Below are 24,855 nucleotides of genomic sequence, written 5' to 3' on the forward strand. Positions count from 1 at the left end.
GGTGTTTGTTTCTCTGTGGCTTTGGAGGCTGTCCTGGAACTAGCTCTTTAGACCAGGTTGGTCTTGAACTCAAAGAGAACCACCTGCCTCTGCCTCCCAAGTGCTGGGATTAAAGGTGTTTGCTACTACCACCGCCTGACCACATATCATTTTTTAAACTTGCATTTATTGGGGGTGTGTAGTATATGTGCACATGAGTGTGAGGAAGCCAGAGAAACCTTGGGTGTCCTACTCTATTGCTACCTTATTCCCTTGAGACAGAGTCTATTATTGAACCTGAAGCTAGATAGGCAGCCATTATGCCCCAGAGATCCTCCTGTCTTTGTCCCCTCAGCTCTGGGGCTGTATTCATCTATGGCCACCCCCAGCTTTTTATACGTGGGTGAGGGTATTTGAACTCAGGCCCTTGTACTTACACAGCAGCATTCTTACCCACTGAGCCTTCTCCCCAGCTTCTGATGTCTTGTTTTAGGAATCATTTCTTATTTCACATTCAGAAAGATTTTCCTATGCTGTTTACAGCTTTGATACTTGCTTGTATTTAAATCAGTGGCCATCACCTCTGCTTGTTTTGTGGTTCTGTTTGTCAGTTTTCCACTTGGGCATTCCATGAGCAATAGTCATGCCTGTTCCTGTTGTGCCTTCCATCCCAACACACGTATGTACAGCACTAGTTTGTAGTGCAGTGCCCAGCGAATGGGTGTCTGTTAGGTGGCTGCTGTTGGGGAACTGCTTGTGCAGTCTGAAACCATGTAAGGGCACATCAGATTTTACCAGCTCTTGCCCAGCACTCATTCCATCTCTGAGAAGCTTTTCCACCTCAATAAGCAGCACTGACAAAGCATGAGCACAGAAGCTAATGCACTGTGGGTCTCCTGTGTTCATGTGTAGTACTTCTTCCCATTCTAGCTCATGGTCTGTGTCATATATACCTAGTATGTCTATTACATATCTTATGTTAGGCTTTGACCATCTCTTGCCTCCTGGCATCCTGACTACTGTACCTTTTTTGGCTTCTATCTCTAGCTGTCATTCCTGTCCTCTTGAGTGGTAAGAAGGTCTTTTTAAAATGATAAATCAGATGTCATTCAAACACTTCCAAACACCAGTAATAGCTTTCCAACATGCCTCTAGTAGAATCCAAGCTGCTTGGTGTTTCCTTAGATGCTTGCACTGCCTGCTTCTCTTAACTCTTTCTCTATTCTTCCTGTCTTGCTTAGATTCTTTTTTTTTCTTTGTCTTTTTCTTTTTTGGTTTTTGCAGACATGGTTTCTCCATGTAGCCCTGGCTGTCCTGGAACTTAGATCTGCCTCACAAGTGCTGGGGTTAAAGGTACCTGCAACTGCTGTCCAGTCCAGCCCTTCTTAGCTTCTTGACGCCCACATGACTCCCATACCTGGATATACCAGAGTATTTCCTCCTTAAGCTCCTGTGCTTGCTCTTGCTGCCTGCAGGGAGTTTGCCTGAGCTCTGTCTATAGCCTCCTCTCTCTCACATCATTCAGATGGCAGCCCTGAGGGAGAACTTTATGGCTGTCTGAGTTCCTCATTCTCTTCAGGTTTCCCCATTACTCACCAATAGAAATTGTTCACAGGTTTACTTACTTCTCTCTGTATTGTCCCTGAGCTCATTCCCTGAGTGATGTTGTCATAACTGGTTTACGATTTTCACCATATAGAATACATCCTAGACAAAATGGAGGCCTAGTACACACAGTTCAAAAGAGTAGTGACTCATGGTGCACTCACCCAGGCCTGATAGGACCACTGCTAGAAACTAGAGCTTGTGGTGCGGTGCCCATGTTGAAGCCTTTTGCCTTCCATTTCAGGCCAAGTCACTTCAGCCTCCTGTCACAGAGAAACAGGGACATCAGTGGAAAGATTCAGACCCTGTGATGGCTGGCATTGGAGAAGAGGTGAGTTTGTTGCTTGAGCTTTATTTTTCTGAGAGTAGCTCTGACAGTGAGACTGGAGTGGCCTTAAGTTTGGTCACCTACATGGCCAGTAGTCTAACCTCAGGACATGGCCTGGCCCCTGTATAGGTTTGTTCTGGAATTGTAGAAGCAGTGTTGTTACTGCTGCCACTCAGACCCAGTTGTCTCTTGCTTTGTTCATGGTCCTCACAGATTGCACACTTCCAGAAAGAGCTAGAGGAATTAAAGGCCCGGACCTCCAAAGCTTGTTTCCAGGTTGGCACCTCAGAGGAGATGAAGACACTGCGGACAGAATCTGATGACTTGCACACCTTCCTCTTGGAGATTAGAGAGGCTACAGAGGTTCGTATCAGTGAATGTCTCTCCTGAGCAGAAGAGAGATTTTAAAAATTGTTCAGTTAGTCCAGAACACTGGCAAGAACCACTGTGTTCTCTGAGGACAATCAGTGCTGTTAGGGTCGTTTTACCTGCAAAAGCCTGAATTCAGGACTGTCAGAATTGAGCCTTAACAAAGCTATCCTAGCTGACTGTGTCAGTTCCCTCCTGTGTGAAACGAGATCATAGTTTCACCTCTTTAACACATACTAGGCACTCCATGTAAATTGCCTATAGTTGTTTATTTAACTAAGTGTACTTTCAAATGTTTCTTTTATAGTATTGAGTTAAGATTTTTTTAGAGCATGTATTTGCTGCTTAAAGTATTTTCCTGTCACTCTGGTCACTGCATAGTCCGTCAGGCACTGTGGTTTACCAAGATCATCTCAAGTGTCCTCCTCACAGCTTTCCTGCCCTGGTCATATTGTGACCCTCTCCATTTTGCACCTTAGGAAGGAAAGCTTAAAAAGGCAAGTGAGCTTTTGAAAGTCCCTGTTTAGTAAATGATATTGCCAGACACATTTACATGTATCTCAATGTCGTGTGTCTCTAGTCTTCCAGTCTTAAACAGCAGCTTGGAGAGAGAAAACCCCTAGGGATGTTAGTGATGTCTTCATGAAGCTGGATAATGAGTCCTGTCTCTGCTCTTCTTATTTTCCACATTGTCAGTCATCAGAAGTGTACTTCTAAAAACAGGAGAAAGAGTAATTGAAATCAAAACCTTAGGACATGAAGAGATAGCTCAGTAGTTAGGAGCCCCGGCTCCTCTTCCAGAGGACCTGGGTTCAATTCTCAGCACCCACGTGGTAACTCCCAGCCATCTGTAATTCCAATCCTAGAGCATCTGACACCCTCTTCTGACTTCTTCAGGCACCAGGCACTCACTGTGGCACAAGGCAAACACTTATGCATATAAACTTTAAAAATTTTTTAAAAAAATTTTTAATGACTTTCTAAGCAATGAATTTTTTTCAGAGTTTAGGATTTTTAGTTTGTCCCATAGTCACTGAAGCAAGAAACACTATAGAACATTATTTACAGCCCCCCCCCCCAATACAGAGCAAACAAAAAGGAACTATTTATAGGAAAAAAATATGGTTTTGTGCATGGAGACAATGAAATTTTTTTAAGGTACCTAAAATAGCTAAGACTCTCCACCCTCCTTGGTCCAACACAGGTTTTGTTTTTGGCAACAGCAATTGAATCTGTGCATCTATCTCTGCCTTTTCTAGTCTCTTCATGGAGACATAAGTACCCTGAAAACAACTCTTCTGGAGGGCTTTGCTGGTGTCGAAGAAGCCAGAGAACAGAACGGAAGGAACCATGACTCTGGGTATCTGCACCTGCTTTATAAAAGACCTCTGGATCCCAAGAGTGAAGCTCAGCTCCAGGTAGGTGAGACCCTTTCAACTGTTGGTAAGTGTTCAGAAGTGATGAGTTTGTGACAGTGGCTGTGGGTCTGAGGTGTGGGCTTAGGTGATGTCCCCTTAGCAAGCTGCTGATTTTCTGCTAATAACTTGCTATGCTTTTCCATACAATTATTTGTAGTTTGTTGGGTTTTTTTGGGGGGGGGGTTCTTGAGTCAAGGTTTCTAGGTTTAACAGCCCTGACTCTCCTGGAACTCACTTTGTAGATCAGGCTGGCCTTTAACTCACAGACATAGAATGTCACTGCCTCCCGAATGCTGGGATTAAAGGCCTGGGCCACCCAGCCATAAACTTACTTGTAGCAAAGAAAATGGAACACTTTTTTCTTTTTTAATTTAGTTTTGTTGTTGTTGTTGTTGTTGTTGTTAAGCAGCTCTGGTAGTTTTATTGAAGGAAAGCTTCCCTGGTTTACTTTCCACCAGTCTGTTCTGGCGGGTTCCAATAATGTTAGAATCGCCCGGTCAAAGACAACCAGTGTACATGCTCTATAGTATTCCTACATGCCGTGCCCAATCCAATGTTACTGCCACTATAGTAGTGATGGACACTGGTTTTAGCCAACATGGTGTAGTATTCTATTTCAGATTTCCTCAAAGCCCCAGGCAGTTGTTGGTGAGGATAACCAGTTTCTTTCTGCTCTGTCTGCTCATCTTCAGAACCTGTTTGTATCCCAGCACGTACTTTCCACTTTTCATAACAAGCTGGAGCCTAGAGTTGATTGACTCCAGGGACTTTTTCCTCCTCTTTGCAGCCACAATATTCCTGCCTTAGGTGCGGGACAGCTCCCAACCAAGACCAGCTGCCAAGATGGCCAGGGAGTGAGAAAAGCTTAATTTAATTTTTACAATTTTACTATAAAGGTAGATTTTTTTTGTTTTGTTTTTCAAGACAGGGTTACTCTGTAGCTTTGGAGCCTATCCTGGAACTCACTCTGTAGACCAGGCTGGTCTTTGTCTCCCGAGTGCTGGGATCAAATACATGTGCCACCACTGCCTAAGATAGAATTCTTTAAGCCTTGAACTCGGTAAAGTCCTTTTTTAACATAGCAATTTATACATGAAATCTTGAGTAATAGTACAGTGGCAGCCTGTCAGTGGTCTGGTAGGTAGTTTTTAAGACACTATTTCCAGTCTATGAAACCAACTAGCAATTCTGTGTGCTGGCACACATCTCACACTCATGAGACAGGGAAAGGAGGGCCAGCCTGGGCTCATAAACAAAGACCTTCTCAAAAACAGGAACAGAAAGCAGACTGCAGTTGTTCACAGTGTCAGAGCTATTGGTTCCACAAGGAGCTTACACCTCCTAAGCTAAGAAGGTCTGTGGTCTGAGCTCCTGCTGGCTAGGAATGGCTCTGTGGGGCTCTGGCACCTGCTGTGCTCTAGCAGATACAATTCTTGTTCACTTTAGTCTTCATTTCTGCTTTAGCTAGTTGGATTTTGTTTGCCTCAGTGTGCTTGGGTCATCTTTCCCTTCCATTCATTGAGAATCCAGAGCAGCAGTGTATAGGCAGCCCTGATTCTCCTCACCTCAAACATGGGTCTGTGGATGTGGTGATTCCCTCTTGGTACAAAGGACTTAAGCCTCAAGCCTCTGTTCTTAGTTTTCTATCCCCTGCCTGGAGTTTTCTAGTAGCTGGAAGGTGAGAGAATGGCCTCTTCTGGAGGTGATTCCCTGGAATCATTGGCAGCGCTTCCTTCTCCTGTGGTGTTTCCTTGCAGGGCTGCTCTCAGACTACAATCCCCACTATAGGCATTTCTCTTCTGATCCTCACAAGTCCTTCACCTCTGCCCCAGTTGCCTGGCCCAGAGGAAAAGCATTCAGCTTCCACTCTGAGAAAAGAAAAATCGCTTTTCATTGCACTGAATAGATAACGGCAGGAAATGTCATGGACACTTAACTACATACAAAGCAGCTGTGCTGTGACTGCCAGGGTTCATAAATAGTAAAGCTTATGCCCATGCTCTTAGCCACTGTGCTATAGCATACAGTTCCTGAAACTGGGTAAGGGATAGTCAGGAAGATGCATGTAGAATTTTCATGTATATGTTCCCATGGGACCATAGATGAGAGCAAGAAAGCCACTGAGAAGTGTTTGCAGCAGGCCTTTGAAGAAGTGTTGGCTTTTGTAGCTCCACCCAATGGGGAGGCATTTGGAAGAAAGGACATCAGCTAGTGTGGACCCTAACATCAGCACTGAGGTGGGTGAAGGAAAGTCATCAAATGCCTTTGAGGCAGCTGCTGCTCCCTGGACTCAGCTTGGCTCTTTTTAAGTGACATCTTCTGTTTAATGCTTATCCAAAAATATTTGTGAAATGCATTTCAGTAGAGTCAGATCTGTTCCTTGTGTGATGCACTTACTTATCCAGGAGCTGCTCAGTGTCTGTACACTTACTTGATTGAATGCTTCAGCTTTGTTTTTTAATTTTTGAGAGTCAGAGTACATTACATAGCCATGAAGGTTAACTATGTCCCCAACTGAAAGAATGCTACTACAGGCTTACCAGCTGGTAAGAACTGTCATGGTAGAGACGTGCTCGTCATGTTTGGGTGGTCTGTGTGGTCCCTGATGTGATTATCGAAGGTCAGAGTTATTTCCAGCAACAATTGTCAACCATCCGATCGACTTTACAGTTCATTTCATGATGCACAGTGAGCAGTGCAGCAGGGCGTCTCTGCCTGTCCTACCCTTCCCAGGGGCGGGACCAAGAAGGAAGTGGGTGAATCGGTTCCCTGGGCCCAAGGCTACCATACCCATTCTCTTTCCCTTTTCTGTTATACAGCTGTAGAAATGGAATTTCCATTTTATTAAATGGTTTATATTTAATGGTTATAGTAGAACCTAATGTTTTCCTTGTTCATACAGTTCTCAATATGAAAATATTTCAAAATTATTTTTACTGCTTTAATGCATCTTCCTCCCAGCTGCCAGAACTAAGTCATTTTCCTTTTAATTTTTTTCTTGTAGGAAATTCGTCGTCTTCATCAGTATGTGAAATTTGCTGTCCAGGATGTAAATGATGTTCTAGACCTAGAGTGGGATCGGCATCTGGAACAGAAGAAAAGACAGAGGTGAGTGAAATGTGTTGTTGCCACTGGCTTTTGTAGGAGTACAGGTAGAAACCTCACAGGTGTACTTCCTCCTGCTTAGTTTTCATTTCTAAAAGTTTTATTTGCAAAAGCACTAAATGATGGTCGTAGTAATTTATATAAACCAATTCATATCACATCATTTCAGAATGATAATATGAATTTCATTAGGGCTCAATGATAAAGCAGTTGACTGCTAAGTGTGTATGCCATATGTTCAATCCCTAGCATAACAGAAAAACACAAGCGTCAAGAAAGTATATAAAGCCTGGAGAGCTGCTCTTCCAGAGGTCTGGAGTTCAATTCCCAGCAACCACATGGTTGGGATGCAATGCCCTCTTCTGTCATTTAGGCAGGCATACATGACAATAGAGAGTTCATATACATAAATAAATTTTTTCAAAAAATTTAAAAAAGAAGGTATGTAAAATACTATGTAGTCATTGGGGGGGGGGGAAGTGCCTGTGCCTTTACGCCTGTAATCCCAGAAGGCAGAGGCAGAGACAACCAGTCTCTGAGTTCAAGGCCAGCCTGCTCTACAGAGTAAATTCCAGGGCAGCCAGGGCTATGCAACAAAATCCTGTTTTGAAAAACAAGCAAAAATACTGTGTAGCCACTGAATTGCATGTTCTCAGAAGTTACATGAAATGCTTTTAATCTTGTATCAAATGTATGAAATAATTGAAAAACACTTCAGATGACTTCAGTGGAAAGGTACACATGTAGGAAAGAAGGAGCAGAAGCGCGGTGGATTCACAGTGATAACCACAGTATTTGATTACGATGGTCTCCGTGGTACATGGGTGAAGGCCTAGGCCCTGCCCCAAATGATGTAACAGACTTTGACATCCACATGAAAGGCCTCACCCTCCCTGGGAAGGTGAAGGGAGTGGATGGGGGGGGTTGGATGGGGGGATTGGTGGGGGGAAGGGAGAGAGAGGGAGAGGGAACTGGGATTGATATGTAAAGTAAAATAAGATTGTTTCTAATTTTAAAATTGAGAGAGAGAGAGAGAGAGAGAGAGAGAGAGAGAGAGAGAGAGAGAGAGAGAGAGAGAGAGATCTCCTTGGGGATGGCTCAGTGGTTAGGATGGATGGCTTAGTGGTTAAGAGTGCTGGCTGGTCTTCCAGAAGACCCGAGTTCAGTTTCCAGCACCCACTTTGGGTACCTTGTAGCTGCTGTAACTCCAGTTTCAGGGGCGTCTGACCTTCTTTCACAGGCTCTGTATGTCCATGGTGCTCATAAATACATTCTAGCATGCGTGTGCACACACCCACACACATACAAAAAATAGGTAAATAGCCCTTAGAAAACACAGAGAAATGCCCTTGTACATTTGTCAGTCTTCCAAGTTGTCTTTTAGAGAAAATATTTGCTTCTTTTTTATTTGTTTTGTTTTGCTTTTTGAGAAAAGGTCCTATTGTCTAGGATGGCTGGAACACTTGGCATTCCTCCTGCCTCAGTCTTCTAAGGGCTAGGAGTGTAAGCATGAGCACATTTAGCTTTGAGGAGAAAAAAGAAATTCTAGTTAGTGTAGCTAGTTAAAAGTATTTGACAAGGGGACTGGAGAGATGACGTAGAGATTAAGAGCACTGGCTGCTCTTCCAGAGGTCCTGAGTTCAATTCCCAGCAACCACATAGTGGCTCACAGTCATCTGTAATGAGATCTGATGCCCTCTTCTGGCCTGCAGGCATGCAAGCCTACACTGTCTGCATAATAAATAAAAAACAAACTTTTATTTAAAAAAATAAAAGGATTTAACAAGTGATGGTGAAAAGAGAGGAAGAGTTTGCATCCTCGTTGCCTGTCCCTGTCTGGTTTGCGCTTATATTTTGTGGAGAGAATAGACTTCATAATGCCAATAGCAAGGAAGTACTCACAGAAATTTGAGTATATTTAATTAGTGATTAGCCAGTATGAAAACAAAAACTGGAGTGTTTTGTTATAAACCTATGGGATCGTGGAACTTTTTCTTATAACAGTGGGTGTCTTGTCAGGGACTGGACTAGTGTGTATACAGTTTAGTAAGCAGAAGTAAGTAAATGTCACCATGCTGTGTGGAGCAAGCTGAAAAGGACCTTCAGCTTAGAGAGCAGAGGGGTTGGGAGGTAGGTGGAGTTCTCCCTAGCTCTGCCCAGAGAGGTTTTTGTGGACTGGAGTCGTTGCCCCCCCCCCCAATTGGGCCCATTAGAGAGGTCATAGCTCACTCTACTTTCCCATGAGACAGGTGTCTGCTCTCCTTTCTAGTTGTGTTCCTCTTTGCTGAATAAGTAGGCTTTCCGCCAGGCAGTGGTGGCACACACCATTAATCCCAGCACTAGGGAGGCAGAGGCAGGTAGATCTCTGTGAGTTTGAGGCCAGTCTGGTCTAACAGAACTAATTCCGGGACAGGCAGAGCTGTTACACAGAGAAACCCTGTCTCATAACAACAAAAATAGGCTTTCCAAAACTGCACACACTAACAGAAGCCAGCTTTCTTTGCTGTGACAGTCCTGTGCACTGCCAACTCACGGCGCTATTCAGTTCCCTTTCTGCAGAGTTCAAGTACTGGGCATGGTTTCTATTTCTTGGCATTTCTCTATTTTCAGCCCTTCTCTAAATCTTACCTTACACCAACTAGAAAGTCATGGAAAATTGTGTTCTGTCACTCACGTGGCTGCCTTGTTCTTCTCAGTGGTTCTGAGAAAAGGAAATAAAACTGGAAGTTTTTGTTGTGCATCAGCAGTTTTCACTCTGTGATCAGTTATGCGGTGATAGACAGACGGACACACAGACAAGCAAATCAGGGGGGCTTGTACCTCATAGGACCACCCATTTTTTTTTATTTGTATATTTTTTTCCCTCAAGTTAACAGAAATATTTTAGCAATGCTTAAAAGTTTATGATGGAAAACTAAAGAATCTAGACCTGTGTCTCTGACCTTAGACCTGCCAACCACGCATCTGTTTCATTCTTTGGGGGATAGGATCTCCTCGCTGCCAGCACCTGTAATATCTCCATCAGCAGTCTATTCAATGACTGGCTTGCACACACTTCCAGGGAGCCTGGTTTATTTCCTTATTGAGTGTAATTTACATACAGAGATACACGGGTCCCAAATGGACAGCTACCGAGGTTTGCCCATGTTGTTGGTTCCTGTCTCTGCATTCTTCCCCAATACTTCTAGCATTGCCCAATTTGTACTGTGGTCTGCTACAGCCCCCCCCCACACACACACACATACACATTCCCTCTTAACCTCATGAGATTGTCATGTCCCTGGTCTTCTATTTTCTTGTCAGCTGGTGGTTCTCCATTTTATTACTTTCCTTGTTAGAATTGCAGCCTCATGTGTTGTGGTTTAGAGGGAAGCCATTTGTATCTAATTCTTTTCCTTATTGCCAGCAGGCGCTTGCTTGTGCCAGAACGAGAGACACTTTTCAACACGCTAGCCAACAACCGGGAAATCATCAACCAACAGAGGAAGAGGTTGAATCACCTGGTGGATAGTCTCCAGCAGCTCCGTCTCTATAACCAGACGCCCCCATGGAATCTGCCCTCGACGCTTTCAACTCAGAGCAGCACTCACAGGTGTGCAAGAGACTGCTGGCAGGTGGGGAGAGTTGCTTAGAGACCATGTGAGCATGTGTGGCATGCACTTGAAAACAGCATTGCAGTCTGTCGCCTGTGCTGTCTGGGCTAGGTTCTACAAGACCTCTGACCTTTGGTTCCTTTGCTTGAAAGTAGGGGTGACAGTGCCTGCCTTCAGTAGGCTTAAATCTATAATGCATGGAGTGCTATGCCTGGTGAAGTAGGTAGGTGCTTAGCAGGCCACTGAAGTTTCCATATTAACCCTGAGATAGTTTTATAGCTAATGGCTAATAGAGTTACATATTCTCACTTCCTTCAGAAGCCTAGATTTGTCATCCTGCTCTAGTGTGGAGCTGTGGCGGATCCTTGCCATTATCTAGTTTACCCCGAACTTACCCTGACAGTGTCATGTTTCTGCTTTAGGCATGTGTAATTTCGTTGTCCTTTCTGCTAAGGCAACCAGGATTAGGCTTAGTGCGGGAGAATGTAGTGCTGAAGTTGTTAGCTTTCCACCTTTGTGTTGTTGAGCAGCTCTTCCTGTAGTGAATGCTCTCTGATCTCTTGGGCTTAGATATTGAGAAGAGTGTATACCACATAGCCTCAGCCTTCTCATGGTTGGTGTGAATGTAACACTGCCCTGTTTCAGTTTTGACAGTGATCTTGAAAGCCTGCTGAAAACTACCATTGAATCTCACACCAAGCCCTCTTCCAGAGTGCAAGGTAAATGCTCCCTCCCAACCTCCCAGCCTAGTTTGTGATCTAACCTGGCTTTTTAAAGCTAAATCTTAGCATTTATGGGTTGGTGATTTTTTTTTTTTTTTTTCAGCCAAACTGTCCCCGGCAAAACAGGCCCAACTGAGGAACTTCTTAGCCAAAAGGAAGACCCCACCAGTGAGGTCCACTGCTCCAGGTAAAGAGAGCTTGTCCTGAAGTTTTCAGTATTAGCTGTGTAGTGCTAAGGCACAGTGTGGGTGGGCTGGCTGCTTTTGGCTTGACTGAAGACCAAGAAAATGTTCCCAAAATGTACTGTCAGTCTGGGTATTGGAGTAAGAAGCAGCTCATATATTTTGGATGAAACAACTCAAGGTGAGTCTTATCATTCCCTAGGTTTAATGATAGTGATTCAGAATGGCATGGGGTTGGCTGAGTTGAAGCCTATCCTCAAACCTTACTTGGGTTTTTTGGCAACATTATACTTCAGAAAATTCTTTTTAAGGAAAAACTATAAGCCAGGCAGTGGTGATTTAAATACTTGCTAAGGGACTGGTAAGAGGCCCCGGTGAATAAAGGCGTTTGATATCTGCCAAGCCTGAAGACCTGAGCTCAGCGTCTAGGACTCACATTGTGAGAGGAAAGAACTGACTTTTATTGGCTTTGACCTCTGCGTGTTCATTGTGTCTCATGCACATATGCTGTACACCACAGTACATAAATTAATATATTTTTTAAAACTTGCTGAAAAGCAGCTATGTTAGAAGTGAAAGGTTGTTTAACTTTTTATCTAAAATGCCTTTTTTTTTCTTCTTTCAGTTCTGGGTATAAAACTCAGAGCCTAGCACATGCCAGGGGTCTCTACCAATACCGCTGAACTACATCCTATCCCTTAACTTTTTTCTTTTTTTAAAGATAGGGTCTCATGTAGCTCAGGCTAGCCTGAAACTCATGCTGTGTGTTTCATTTTCCAAAGCTAAGATTACATTGTGCCATTTCCCTAGTAACCTCCAGCACAGTGTGTTTTTCAGTCTCTGTCATTTTAGTCCTTTTCTCTAGAAGCTGCTTTCTCCCCTACTGCCCACCCACCCGCCCAACACACACATAGGGTTTCTCTGTGTAACAGTCCTGGCTGTCCCGGGACTCACTCTGTAAACCAGAGGCTGACCTCAAACTCACAGAGATCCTCCTGCCCCTGCTTTCTAGTGCTGGGATCAAAGGCATGTGCCACCACACCCAGTTTGGAGCTCCTTCTTAAGTCTTCTGCCTCCAGATTTCACCAGATGCTTTCCCTTGGCTACTTCTTCTCAAGCCGCCATTTTGAGGGGAAGGAAAATGTAAGCACGCATTCGTGCACTCGTGACTATGCTGAACTCACAGCCAGAGGATGTTGGTCTTTTCTGTCACTCTGTCTTACTCCCTTGAGAAAAGGTCTCTGAACTGGAGCTAGGCAGCTACATTGATCTTTCCATCTCTGCCTCCTTTCTAGTAACAATGTTATAGGTTTCCTGCTTTTTCCATAGGTCCTCATGTTTACACAGCATGTACTATTGCCCACTAAATCATCTCCCTAGCTAGCTCCATTAGGCCACTATTTCTGTTGGAGTTCCTCACATTCTAAGGCTTTGCCAAACTATCCCACTTGCGCCTTCTGGGTCTATGGGAAAAAAACACCTTGACCAAAATCAACTTGGAAAAGACAGGGTGTAATCTTACAACTTGTCATCTGTCATCTGGGGAGGTCAGGGAAGGGACTCAAGGTAGGACTCTGAAGGGCAGGAACTGATGCAGAGGCCATGGAAGATTGGTGCTTCCTAGCTTCTCCTGTACCTTGCTCAGCCTGCTTTCTTAGGGCACCCAGTACCATCAGCAGGCGGGTGGCAATGCTCACAGTCAGCTGGGCCCTCCCACGCCAATCATCCACCAAGATGTCCACAGGCTTGCCTGCAGGCCAGTCCTATGGAGGCCTTTTCTCAATTGAGGGTCCCTCTTCACTTACAGTTCCAGCTTATGTCAAGTTGACAAAAAAACAAACAAACAAAAACCCAACCAGGACAGACACCAATGCCTGTTATCTGCAGCTAACACTAATATAATCAAACTTCTCAAAAACTTTTTTCTGCTTTCTGTTTGTGCTCTTTGAACATGTGCCTGGTGCTGACTGTAGGACACATCCTTGTATTAAAAAGCCATCACAGATTTACCCAATTTTGTTAATCCTGTTTGTTGCCAGGAGGTTACATAAAATACCCTTACTCATAAATCTGATTATATCTTTATGATGGAGTCCTTAGACGTGAGATTTATGTAGTAGTTTATTCAGCAAATGTGATTGCCTACCTTGGTTCCAGATAGTGATGAATAAGATAACAAGGTCTGACCACTCAAAATGTGGATAAAGAAGATAAACATTGCTGTGGCTGCATAGTATACTTGTTTAATAATAGCACACATGCTAGGGAGGATAACTTGGGATGTGGAAGGTTGGTTTGTGTTTGGAGATAGGGTCTTATGTAGTCCAGGGTGGCTTTCAACTCTGTATAGTGGAGGATGGCAATAAACTTATGAACTATGAACAGTGCTCGTTATGAACAATGAACTCTATATCCACACCCTAAATGTTAGGATTCCAGGCATTGCCACTACCCATAGTTTACATGTACTTTTTTTGTTTTGTTTTTTGAGACAGGGTTTCTCTGTATAGCCCTGGCTGTTTAGAATCAGCTCTGTAGACCAAGTTGGCCTCAAACTCAGAGATCCACCTGCCTCTGTCTCTGAGTGCTGGGATTAAAGGTGTACACCACCACCGCCCGGCTACATATAATCTTTTCTAAAATTTTAAAATTGTAATATACAAAAAAAGTACAGAAAGGAAAGATAAATAAGTAACTCTACTGAAGTTAAACAGACCATGGGGGCCAGAGAGATGGCTCAGCAGTTAAGAGCATTGGCTGGTCTTCTAGAGGACCTGGGTTCAATTCCCAGCATCTACATGGCAGTTTGCAATTGTGACTCCAATTCCAGGGAATCCTACACCCTCACACAGACATTCATGCAGGCAAAACACCAACGCACTTAAATAAATCTTTAGTTTTTCTAAAATAAGAAGAGAGAACATGCCCGCTTCTTAGAAACCCCTCCCTATCTTGGGGCTTAAAGAGAATACCTGCTCTTCGAGTGTGCCGCCTTGAGTTCACATCCCCAGCAAACATATAAAAAGACGGGAATGTTTGCCTGTGCCTATAATCCCAGCATTAGAGGGGGTGGAGACAGGCTAATCCCTAGATGTCTCTGACTAACCAAGGTAGCATACTGTGACTCAGTGAGAGAATGTCTCTGAGTAATAAGGTAGAAAGTAATACAGGAAATGTCCTGTTCACGCGCGCGCATGCACACACATATTCCAATCCCAGTTCCCCCTCCCTCCTCTCCTCCTGTTCTCCCCACTCCTCCCTCCTCCCATCTACTCCACAGAGAGGGTAAGGCCTCCCCTAGGAAGTCTACTAAGTCCCATCATCTAGTTGAGGCAGGACCAATGCACCTCTCCACCTCCACACTCCTGGGTCTAGGCTGAGCAAGTTATCTCTCCATGTAGAATGGGCTCCACCAAGATAGTTTTTGCATTAGAGTTAGATCTTGCAACCACTGCCAGTGGCCTCAAATATTGTCCCTGTCACACCATTGTCACCTATATTGAGGGAGTCTAGTTCAGTCTTAATGCAGGTTCCCCATTTGTCAGACCTGAGTCAGTGATCTCTCACTAGCTCAGGTCATCTGATTCTGTGGGTTTCCCCATCATGGTCTTGACTCCTTTGTTCATATTTTTGCTCCTCCCTCACTTCAATTGTACTCCAGGAGCTTGGCTCATTGGCTAGTTGTGGGTTTTTGCATCTGCTTCCATCTGTTTCTGGAAGAACAGTCGCTCTTCTTAAAGAATGTTATGTGGAAATATATGGACGTTACATCTTTGCATGTATTTTTAAATTTTTTTTTATGTTTGTGTGTCAGTTTTAATTATTTTGAAAAAAGAATGATACCTCTAAGAGTCACAGACAGGCAGTCGTGGCACATGCCTTTAACCCAGCACTTGGGAGGCAGAGGCAGGCAGATAGATCTCTGTGAGTTCGAGGCTAGCCTGGTCTACAAAGCAAGTTCCAGGACAGGCTCTAAAACTACACAGATCTTACATAGGGTTTATCCAGCCGTGACCCTGTTGTAGCTAAAGGAGCATCCATCTCTATTGCAAGTTAAAATTACCACAGTTGCAACCGGGCATTGGTGGCGCACGCCTTTAATCCCAGCACTGGGGAGGCAGAGGCAGGCAGATCTCTGTGAGTTTGAAAGCAGCCTGATCTACAGAGTTCCAGGACAGGCTCCAAAGCTACACAGAGAAACCGTGTCTCAAAAAAAAAAAGGGAATTTTACCACAGTTGCATTACTCCCCTCCCACCTCCAGTACACAATAGCATAATTGCTGTTAGGACTATTTTGGTACTGAGGATCAAACCCAGGCTGCACACATTAGTCATCTGTTTTATGACTGAACCCATCCCTGTTCCCTATTTTGTTTTTCCTGAACTATTTAGTGAGAAGACAGGATAACAGGGCACCATGGGGGCTTTTGTGTTAGTTTCCTTTATGTGCTGCAACAAATCATCACAGACTTCGTGACTCATAAGAGCATCTGCTGCTACTGCAGCTTGTGCAGGCAGGTTCAAGCACTGTGTGACTTAGCTGGGTCCTCTGCCAGGGCAGAGGCTGGACTCAAGGTGTTGACTGAGCTGCTCTGTTGGAGTTATAGGCACTTTGAGGTCACAGGCCCTCGGAACTTCAGGAGGAGGTCTTTGTCCCTTTTGTGGTGTTCCTTAGAATTTAAGAATACAGCTTTAATTTCTTCACTTTTGATCATATTACTATATGTCTTGACAAGGTAACATTGTTAAATGTACAAAGGCCATAAAAATAACAGCTCTGCTGTATTACACAGATAAATTAATTCAGTTGACTTCCCCAGGGCCCCACTGAACAACTTTTGATCAGAAATGAAAGACATGGGGATCTACATTCTTGACATTGAATCATAACAATATCAAGTCACTTGCAGAAAATAAACTTTAACATTTCAAATTCTGACATCATATACTTAGATGGAGTTTCTAAGTGGCCCACCACATAGTTGTTTGCCTCAAAATACTTGATAACAGTGTAAAGTCTTCATTGAGTACTTGAAATGCGCATCTGAAAGATAGAACTTTCTGTTTCTTTACACTTAATTTATTTTTGTTTGTTTGTTTGTTTATTTTGAGTCTGAGTCTCCCTTTGTAGTTCTTGCTGACCTAGCACTATATAGACCACATTGTCCTTCATTTCACAGAGATCCACCTGCTTCTGCCTCCTGAGTGCTGCGATTAAAGGTGTGTGCCACCACACAGCTGTAGTTAACTACTTTAAATATCCTTAGTGGCTAGTGGGCAGCAAGGCCCTGGCATGTGGCACTGGTTTTTAGTTGCATGTGTTGTGTCACACTTAGGCTGGGACATTAAGATCTTGTGTAGCGTGATCTGCCTACAGGACAGACAAGCAATAGCAGAAGAATGCTACTTTGAATACCTTGGGAAGGAAAGGAGACCAGGCATTTTGTTTTTCCAGTGTACAGTAGTAACACGTGTTCTGAAGTTCAAGGTAGACGTTGGCATAAGACATGACCCCCCCACCCCCAATACAAAGAAGGAAGAGCAGAGAAGGCCAGAGTTAAGTACCATGTTGAGAATAGCTGGGTTCATTTAGTTGTGTTTGAGACACTCAGACTGAGGTCATTCCCACTCTGATAGCCTATTGTAGTTGTTCTAAGGTTACTGTTGGAAAGCTTTGGTGATGTGTGACTCTTCAGCCCTGCCCTATATGAGCTTACCTGTTATCTCTCCTACACCTCTTTTCCACTAGCATTGATTCTGTCTCTTTTTCAGTCTTTCTTTTGTTTTTTCGAGACAGGGTTTCTCTGTGGCTGTCCTGGAACTAGCTCTTGTAGACCAGGCTGGTCTCAAACTCACAGAGATCCGCCTGCCTCTGCCTCCTGAGTGCTGGAATTAAAGGCATATGCCACCACCACCCGGCTCTTTTTCAGTCTTTGATAGTTATCTGTCCCTGACCTTGAAGCTTAGCTTCCAACGCCCCCTCTGAACAAAGACAGCAACCCATCATCATTCATATTCATCAGTGTAAAATAATGAAAATGCTTTGCAAGTTGGATGTATCTCAGCAGTGAAATGACACAGCTTATGGGTTTGCTTTGTCTATTGTTTTCTGGTGGGGCTTCTGTAGCCAGCCTGTCTCGGTCAGCCTTCCTATCTCAGAGGTACTATGAAGACTTAGATGAAGCCAGCTCCACATCCTCCATCTCTCAGCCTCTGGAGGGGGAAGATGCCCGGTCGCCCTGCAAAGAGGAGGAAACTGTGGTCCAGGTCCATCGGCATGCTCCTGTGGTCCGCACACCTTCTATCCAACCCAGTCTCCTGCCCCAGGCAATGCCTTTTGCTAAGCCTCACCTGATTCATAGTTCTTCACCTGCTGTGATGAGCTCATCAAGTAAGTCAGCAACTAAAACTGACAATGGGCCACTGTGGCTGTTGAGCTACATGTCCATGCCACAGTCATTCACTGAGGCTATCTATATTGTGTGTTCATTGCCTTTGGGTCATAGTGACTTCTAGCAGAGACACAGGAGTGGGGTACTGGAACAAATCCATTTTACAAAACAGTTTTCATCCCTATTAGGTTTCTAACTGTTAAAGGGACTCACCAAGTTTTAGACTTATTTAGACCACTGAGATTCCCGTTCATTTCTGCTAATACCAAAATTTAGAAGATTGATTCAAAAACTACAGGTTCTCTTGATGTGGTTGGTAAGGCCACAGTGGAATAAAAGACAGAGGCTGCACACAATGACAGCTTGACTCTGGCATCCACTTTGTTTTGTTACAATAGGTCTTTATCAGAGGTAAAGGAGAGGGATATGTGCTTCAGTATAAAGCAGCATTCGTGCTCATGTCCTCCCAAAGTCAGCAGCCCTATGGGGCATCTGGCACAGAGCTCACCGGCTACAGTGTCCCATGTTACAATCACTCACTCACTGAGGCCATCTGCATTGTGTGTTCACTGCTGCAAGACAGTGTCAGGGCTTTGTGTCATGGTGACTTCTAGCAGAGACACAGTACTGGAACAAATCCATCTTACAAGAAATCAAGCTCTGTGTTGCTCTAAATGTTCTCTTGTAGTGCTTAAGAATTTTTAATTTTAGCATTTTCCCCATTGCCTGACAGAATTTACCATTTTAACTTGTCTGTGTTCCCCTCACTGACTGACCCCATTTTTCTTTCCCCCTTAGTCTCTACATCAGCCAGCAAAGTTATTCCTCAAGGAGCCGACAGCACAATGCTGGCAACCAAAACAGTTAAGCATGGTGCACCAGGTCCTTCCCACACCGTTGCAGCTCCCCAGGCAGCAGCTGCTGCAGCCCTGAGACGGCAGATGGCCAATCAGGTGCCAGGTAAAGGCTATAGCCCCATTCCTAGGAGAGTGACTGTGAGCTGTCTGGGTGACAGGTGTGGACTTTGGAGTGGAAGACAGCTAGCTTTTTTGCTGTTCCTCGGTATAGAAGGTTAACTCTAATAGGCTTTCATCCCTGTGAGTAGATCTCCCAGGAGCCAGAGACTAGGTCTCAAGTTTTTTGCTTTGAAGGGGAGTCATTAGATGTGACACATTTAGTTTCATGGGAAATTGATGGGTTTTGATGCTGATAATTCCCACTTTTGATTGGTGATCTCTGCTTTGGTCCTAACTTGATATTGGAAATTAGACCACTTAATATCATTAAAGCAATACTTTAAGGATCCCAGCCACTGGGAGGGTCGCTGTAGTATTCCTGCTTGTGTTCCAGTAGTGAGGGAGTGAGCAGAGAAAGTTACCCAAGCTGTACATAACCTTCACAGAGCTCGGCCTTCACAGATGCACCATTCTGTGCAGATGTTGTCACCGGTCTCTAGTTAGGACTTACCTTGGCAGAACTTAACAACAGTCTAGGGCTTGGACTCAGGGCTAGTTATCGCTGCTTGTCAGCTTGGCAAGCCAGTGGTTCTCAATCAGAGGCCCAGACAATTGTCAGGAGTGCTGCCTGGGGATGTTAAGGAAGAATTTTAAAACACAAAGCCCCCCCCCCCCCAAAAGAAGGGTTACCTATTCCCAATGTAAAGTGCCACGGTTGAAAACTATTAGTACAAAATATTTCCACTTAAGGAGACTCAAGGAGATATGGTTGTTTTATATAGGAAAAAAAGAATTATGAGCCAGACAGTGGCTCATACCTGTAGTCCTAGCACTCAGAGGCTGAAGTAGGCAGATTGTCCAGAGTTCATAGCTAATCTGGGCTATATAGTGAACTTGGGGGCTGCATGGGCTACAGAGTGAAACCCTGTCTCAAAAAAATAAAGTGGGGCCTGGAGAGATGGCTCAGTGGTTTAAGAGCACTGACTGCTCTTCCTGAGGACCTGGATTCAATTCTCAGCACCCACATGACAGCTCACAACTGTCTGTATTTCCAAGATATGACACCCTTACACAGACATACATGCAGACAAAACATAAAATTTAATGAACATAAAATAAAAATAAATTATTTTTAAAAAAGGTAAAAACCACTAAACAGCAATAAGTTAAATTTATAGTCTTAAGATATCTAAAATAAATAATAAAAAGTAAAGACAGGATAACTCTTTAAGGTACATTTATGCTTTTAGAACACATAGTTCTTTGATGATCTCTTTATTATATGTTCAGATGGGATCTGGCATTACACTGATGAGGGTCCAAGTCCAGCAGATGATTTGTAAAGTTAAGATCTGTCAGGATTTAGGATGGTGTGCTCAGGAAGAAATGTTCTGACCTTCACTGTCTCTTGGAGCAAGTTCTTAAAATAGAGGCACTTTTAACTGTTAAGGTGACTCGTATACCGTTTAGGCAGCATTTTTTTCCCAGCTCTTCCCCAGGCAGCCTGGGGTTTGCCCAGGAGACCAGAGAGCTTTGCTTAGGCCTTTCCAGTTGCTAATAACAGAATGTCATTAAGGGTTATAAAATATGGTGGAAAATTAAAACAGAAGTAAAAAGCGGGAGGTGGTGGTATACACCTTTAATCCCAGCACTTTGGAGGCAGAGGCAGGAGGATATTTGTGAGTTTGAGAACAGCTTGATCTAAATAGGGAGTTCTAAAACAGCCAGGACTACATAATGAGACCATGTCTCAAAAGAAAAGAAAAACATAATAAAGCTGATGAGGTAAAAATAAATAGGTCCATGTCAGATACATGTATTTCAGGCCTCTTGACCTCTTCTGGCATTCTTTTCCAAGCTCACTGTGCACTGTGTCATCTGTTTGTTTAAGCCCCAGTGCCAATAAAGAAGCTATGCTTTAGGCAGCTTTTGTATTTGCACACTTACACAGAGCCTGTAACATCACAAGCCTGTGGGAAAGGGGGGACAGATGAACCAATAGCAGCAGCCCTGAACTGAAGGCTGTCAATCCTCTGGATGGTACCATCCCTTTCAAGATGAGCAGATGCGTGGCAGGTACCTGGGTTCTGCTGCAGAAAGCTGGCCAGGGAATTGTCCCTCTATGCCAGTAGGTTTTGTTAGATGGTATCAAGTCTGTCTAATACAAGTCAGCCAAGTGTTCTATTGACGGCACTGCTGAGTAGATTTCTGTTATGTAAGGTTGCTGTCTGCTCAAGGTTATGCCGTGGGTATTCATTTCTACAGAGATAGGATTTTTAGTCCTTTATAAGAATTAATGTGTTCTCTCTCTCCCTTGTTTACATAGCTGTGAGCACTCTCACTGAATCAACTTTGAAGAATGTTCCTCAAGTGGTAAACGTACAGGAACTGAAGAGTAACCCTGCAGCCCCTTCTGTGGCCATGAGGTATGTCACAGCTCTTTTGCATGTTCATCCCACCCACCGTTTGCTGTCATGGGAGGGAGCCCATGTTGTCATGTGTGGCTTTTCTCCCTGTGGAGGAATGGGCAGCCACAACTAAGTTTAATGGAAAGTGGACTTTTCACCTTGCCAAGAATCCACTGCAATTTACAGCCTGGGCTCTATGAATACTTTGCTGAGTACAAACTTGCATGGGCACCCACTAAGCTATTACCTTTTTTTTTTAGTCTTCTCAGGGTTCCGAAATTGACATTTCAAGTCTAGTGACTACTGTGTAATGATGGTGGTGTGGAGGTTGTCTGACTTCCCACCATTTGCATTTTTTTAATTTAACTTGTCTTCTTCAAGAAGGAACAGTATTTGAGAGGCAAGCAGCTGTGCTCGCAGAACTTCTGCTTTTCCTCCATGCTGTTTTAGACAAGATCCTTGCTCAGTTGACTTTGGTCTTCTCCAGGCTCAGGGTGCATGGTGCCAACCAGCCCCATCCTCCGTGTGTGTGGGTATGGGTGTGGGTGTGGGTGTGTGGTGTGTGTATGTGAGTGAGTGAGTGAGTGAGTGAGTGAGTGAGTGAGTGAGTGAGTGAGTGAGTGATACATGCCACTCATACCCTGCTCACTGCACAATTTTGAAGCCACATTCCCTCTAGAGCAACTAGCCTCCCTATGCTATCTGTAAGTGTTGGAGGACATTCCTTTGGCTTGTATGGGGGATTGTCAAGGACCAGTGTCTGGTGCCCAACTACAGGCCCTGTGTTTTTACGATGTGCTCCTGTTCTCTATTTCTACTATGGCACAGACCTACCTACCCAAGGCTCCATTTTCATTTTTTTTTTTAAGAGTTTATTTATTTTTTATGTATACAGTCTTCTGCCTGCATGCCAGCAGAGGGCACCAGATCTCATTCAAGGTGGTTGTGAGCCACCATGTGATTGCTGGAAATTGAACTCAGGACCTCTGAAAGAACTGTCAGTGCTCTTAATCCCTGAGCCATCTCTCCAGCCCTCCATTTTTGTTTTGAGTGGCCTTGCCACACTGTCTGCTGGACGTCAGTTGTTTATATGTTGGTCTATTTACCAAGGCTGCCTGCTGCAAACTAATAGCCAAGAAACCACATTTGCCCTCTTTGCTGTCTTGGAATGACTCAAGGCTGGTATTTATGTTTGCTGTGAACTCCTCAGAGAAATCAGCGGATTCCCATAACAGAGAAGGCAGGAAGCCACTGAAAGGCAGAATGCTAATGTAAGACAAGGCATGTGGGCACAGTGTGACATTGACCACTCACCGAGGAAGAGAAGCACCTTTGCCTCTCACAGCTCATTCTCCCACTCTGACAGCAGGCCTTCTAGCTCTTCTCTTCTCCAACAAAAATACCACAAGTGTTGGAGGAAGGTTTTAAAAATCTATTCTTTATTTTCTATTTGTGTGTGTGTGTGCCTGCATAAGTTGGTATGCACTGTGTGTGCATGCAGGAGGCTATGGAGACCACAGAGAATGTCAGAGCCTCTTGAAACTTGGACTTACAGGTGTTTTTGTGAGCCACACTGCATGGGTGTTGGCAACTGAACCCAGGTCCTCTGCTGGAGCAGTAAATGCTAGGCCATCAGAGTTGGACTCTGATACAGTTACTGAACTTGTGCATCCAGTGCCTAAACCATAGTTTATATGTTTAGCTTTAAATTTGTTTTCAGTTATGCTTATGTTCATGTGCACACATGTGCCAAGGCACATGTGGAGATGAGAAGACAACTTGTAGGAGTTGGCTCTCCTTCCACCACGTGGCTTCCAGTGATCAAACTCAGGCCATCAGGCTCAACGCCTCACTAGCCCTTTTAAATAGTCATTCCCACAGGGGACATTGATTGTGAAATGACGGGATTTCAGGGTCTTGAAAACAGCCATCTCTGAAGTATATTAACGTTGTACTTAACTGCTCTTTAGTGATCTTCCCTGCTGTATTGTATAGTTGTGAGGCTGTTCTGTCTTTCTGTCTGTATTTAGCTGGACAGCTCCACAGCTGTTCACACTCTGTAGTGCTTGGTCATTTACTTCTGCAACTTCCTGCAAAGAATCAGTTGTGAGTGTGATGCTGCCCTGCCTGGGGTTAGGGACAGGAAGTAGTAGAGAAGGCATTCATGCCTGTTGTCATGTAGAGATCTCAGCAAGGAGGCCACCAACCAACCAGTTGTATAGTTTTATTTCAGTGTCATGTGCGTGCAGAAGAGATTCCAGGTGCTAGGAAAGCATAGGACAAGGCACTCAGACAGATCTGGGCTTGGGAAAGAGTTAAGAAGGTATCTTAGCTGAATTTTGAAGAATGATCAAAAGGCACAGAGAATGGTGCAGTGCACAAAAATCAAACCTATGAAAGGGCAGAGCACATTTGAGGCACAGTCCAAATGCCAGAATAGCTAGAACCCTGGTAGGGAGTAGAATGAAATGGGTACCAACAAGTGGTAGGATTTTTTTTTTTTTTTTTTTTTTTTTTTTTTTTTTGTAGGGGGTGTTGGTTTTTCTAGATAGGGCTTCCTTTGTGCCACCCTAGCTGTCTTGGAACTCCATCTACAGACTAGGCTGTACTAGAACTCACAGAGATCCTCCTACCTCTGCTTCCTGAGTTCTGGGATTAAAGGCTCGCACTGCACTTCCACCGACCAGCAAGTGGTAGCATTTTTACTTATTTGTTGTTGTTATTAGCCAAAACATACCAGACACATAATTGCTTTAAATCCTTTCTTTCCACAGATTCTTTTTGTTTGGTTGGGGTTTTTTGTTGCTTTTTTGTTTGTTTTTCTTTTTCTTTTTTTTTTTTTTTTTTTTTCTGAGACCTCATGTCCTATAGCTCAGGTTGTCCTCAGATTTGCCTTGCAGCCAAGGATAGCCTTGAGTGTATGATCTGCCTCCCTGGTGCAGATTATATGCATTGCTAGAGACTGAACCCAGGGCTTTGCGTGAAAGACAAGTTCTCTACTAACTTAGCCACAATTCTAGCTCCAGCTTTTTTTCTTTCTTTCTTTCTTTCTTTCTTTTTTTTTTTTTTTTTTTGGAGACAGGGATTCTCTATATAGCCCAGGCTATCCTGAAACTGCTATGTAGACTACACTGGCCTTAAACTCAGAGACCTACCTGCCTCTGCCTCCCAAGTGCTCGTATTAAGCATTTTCTAAATAAACATCTGTTGTATGCTTGGTGCCAGAAAACACAATTAACAAAACAAACCCTGGTCATGGAGTCATAGACAACATACAGATCAATAAGTAAAATATGTAGCATATCAGCTGATAATAGGTGTGATGCAGAAAACACCATAGGGAAAGGCTTTAGGGGAATCTAGTAGCCGCTGTAAACATGGTGGCTGGGGAAGACCTCCCCCAGGAAGGTAGCATAGGAGTGCAGACTGAACAGTCAAGGAGCAATTCTTGTGAACAACCAGATGCCAGTCATGGGCATCTATTTCAGGAGTGTGTATGGTGTGTTCCTGTGGCACCAGGAGGTCTCTGGTAGCTGGAATAAGGGGAGGCAGAGAGGAAAAGGGGCCACTGGGGGACCAGCTCAAGGAGTTACACTGGTAGACAGTATCTGGGTTGGCTTTTTAAACATGCTTGTAGTGGTATATTTGGAGGTCAGAGATCAACCTCGGATGTCATTCTCAAGATGTCACCCACCTCCCTTGAGACGGGATGCCTAATTATGGATCATATAATTTTTGTTTGTTCTGTAGCTCTTTAAGTCGTTTTATTAGAAAAATTAGTTCCCATAGCCCTTTAAG

The 24,855-nt window shown here is 44.0% G+C and overlaps 1 protein-coding gene across 6 annotated transcripts in view; it reads left to right on the top strand.

Annotated features, from left to right (window-relative positions):
- Nup214 (nucleoporin 214) overlaps positions 1–24,855 on the top strand; it is an 85,366-nt gene that overhangs the window by 23,193 nt on the left and 37,318 nt on the right. For 4 of the 6 annotated variants that reach the window (XM_027423862.2, XM_027423860.2, XM_027423864.2 and 1 more), the window contains exons 15-24: positions 1,829–1,915; positions 2,126–2,275; positions 3,541–3,699; positions 6,704–6,807; positions 10,211–10,396; positions 11,043–11,116; positions 11,223–11,306; positions 17,429–17,692; positions 18,492–18,653; positions 20,976–21,075. In XM_027423862.2, coding sequence (XP_027279663.1) covers positions 1,829–1,915; positions 2,126–2,275; positions 3,541–3,699; positions 6,704–6,807; positions 10,211–10,396; positions 11,043–11,116; positions 11,223–11,306; positions 17,429–17,692; positions 18,492–18,653; positions 20,976–21,075 — 1,370 coding nt within the window. The remainder of the gene's footprint in view (positions 1–1,828; positions 1,916–2,125; positions 2,276–3,540; positions 3,700–6,703; positions 6,808–10,210; positions 10,397–11,042; positions 11,117–11,222; positions 11,307–17,428; positions 17,693–18,491; positions 18,654–20,975; positions 21,076–24,855) is intronic. The other 2 variants (XM_027423861.2, XM_027423863.2) reach the window with 1 other exon arrangement.

Source organism: Cricetulus griseus, chromosome 6, assembly GCF_003668045.3.
Source record: "Cricetulus griseus strain 17A/GY chromosome 6, alternate assembly CriGri-PICRH-1.0, whole genome shotgun sequence".
NCBI classification, from domain to species: domain Eukaryota; kingdom Metazoa; phylum Chordata; class Mammalia; order Rodentia; family Cricetidae; genus Cricetulus; species Cricetulus griseus.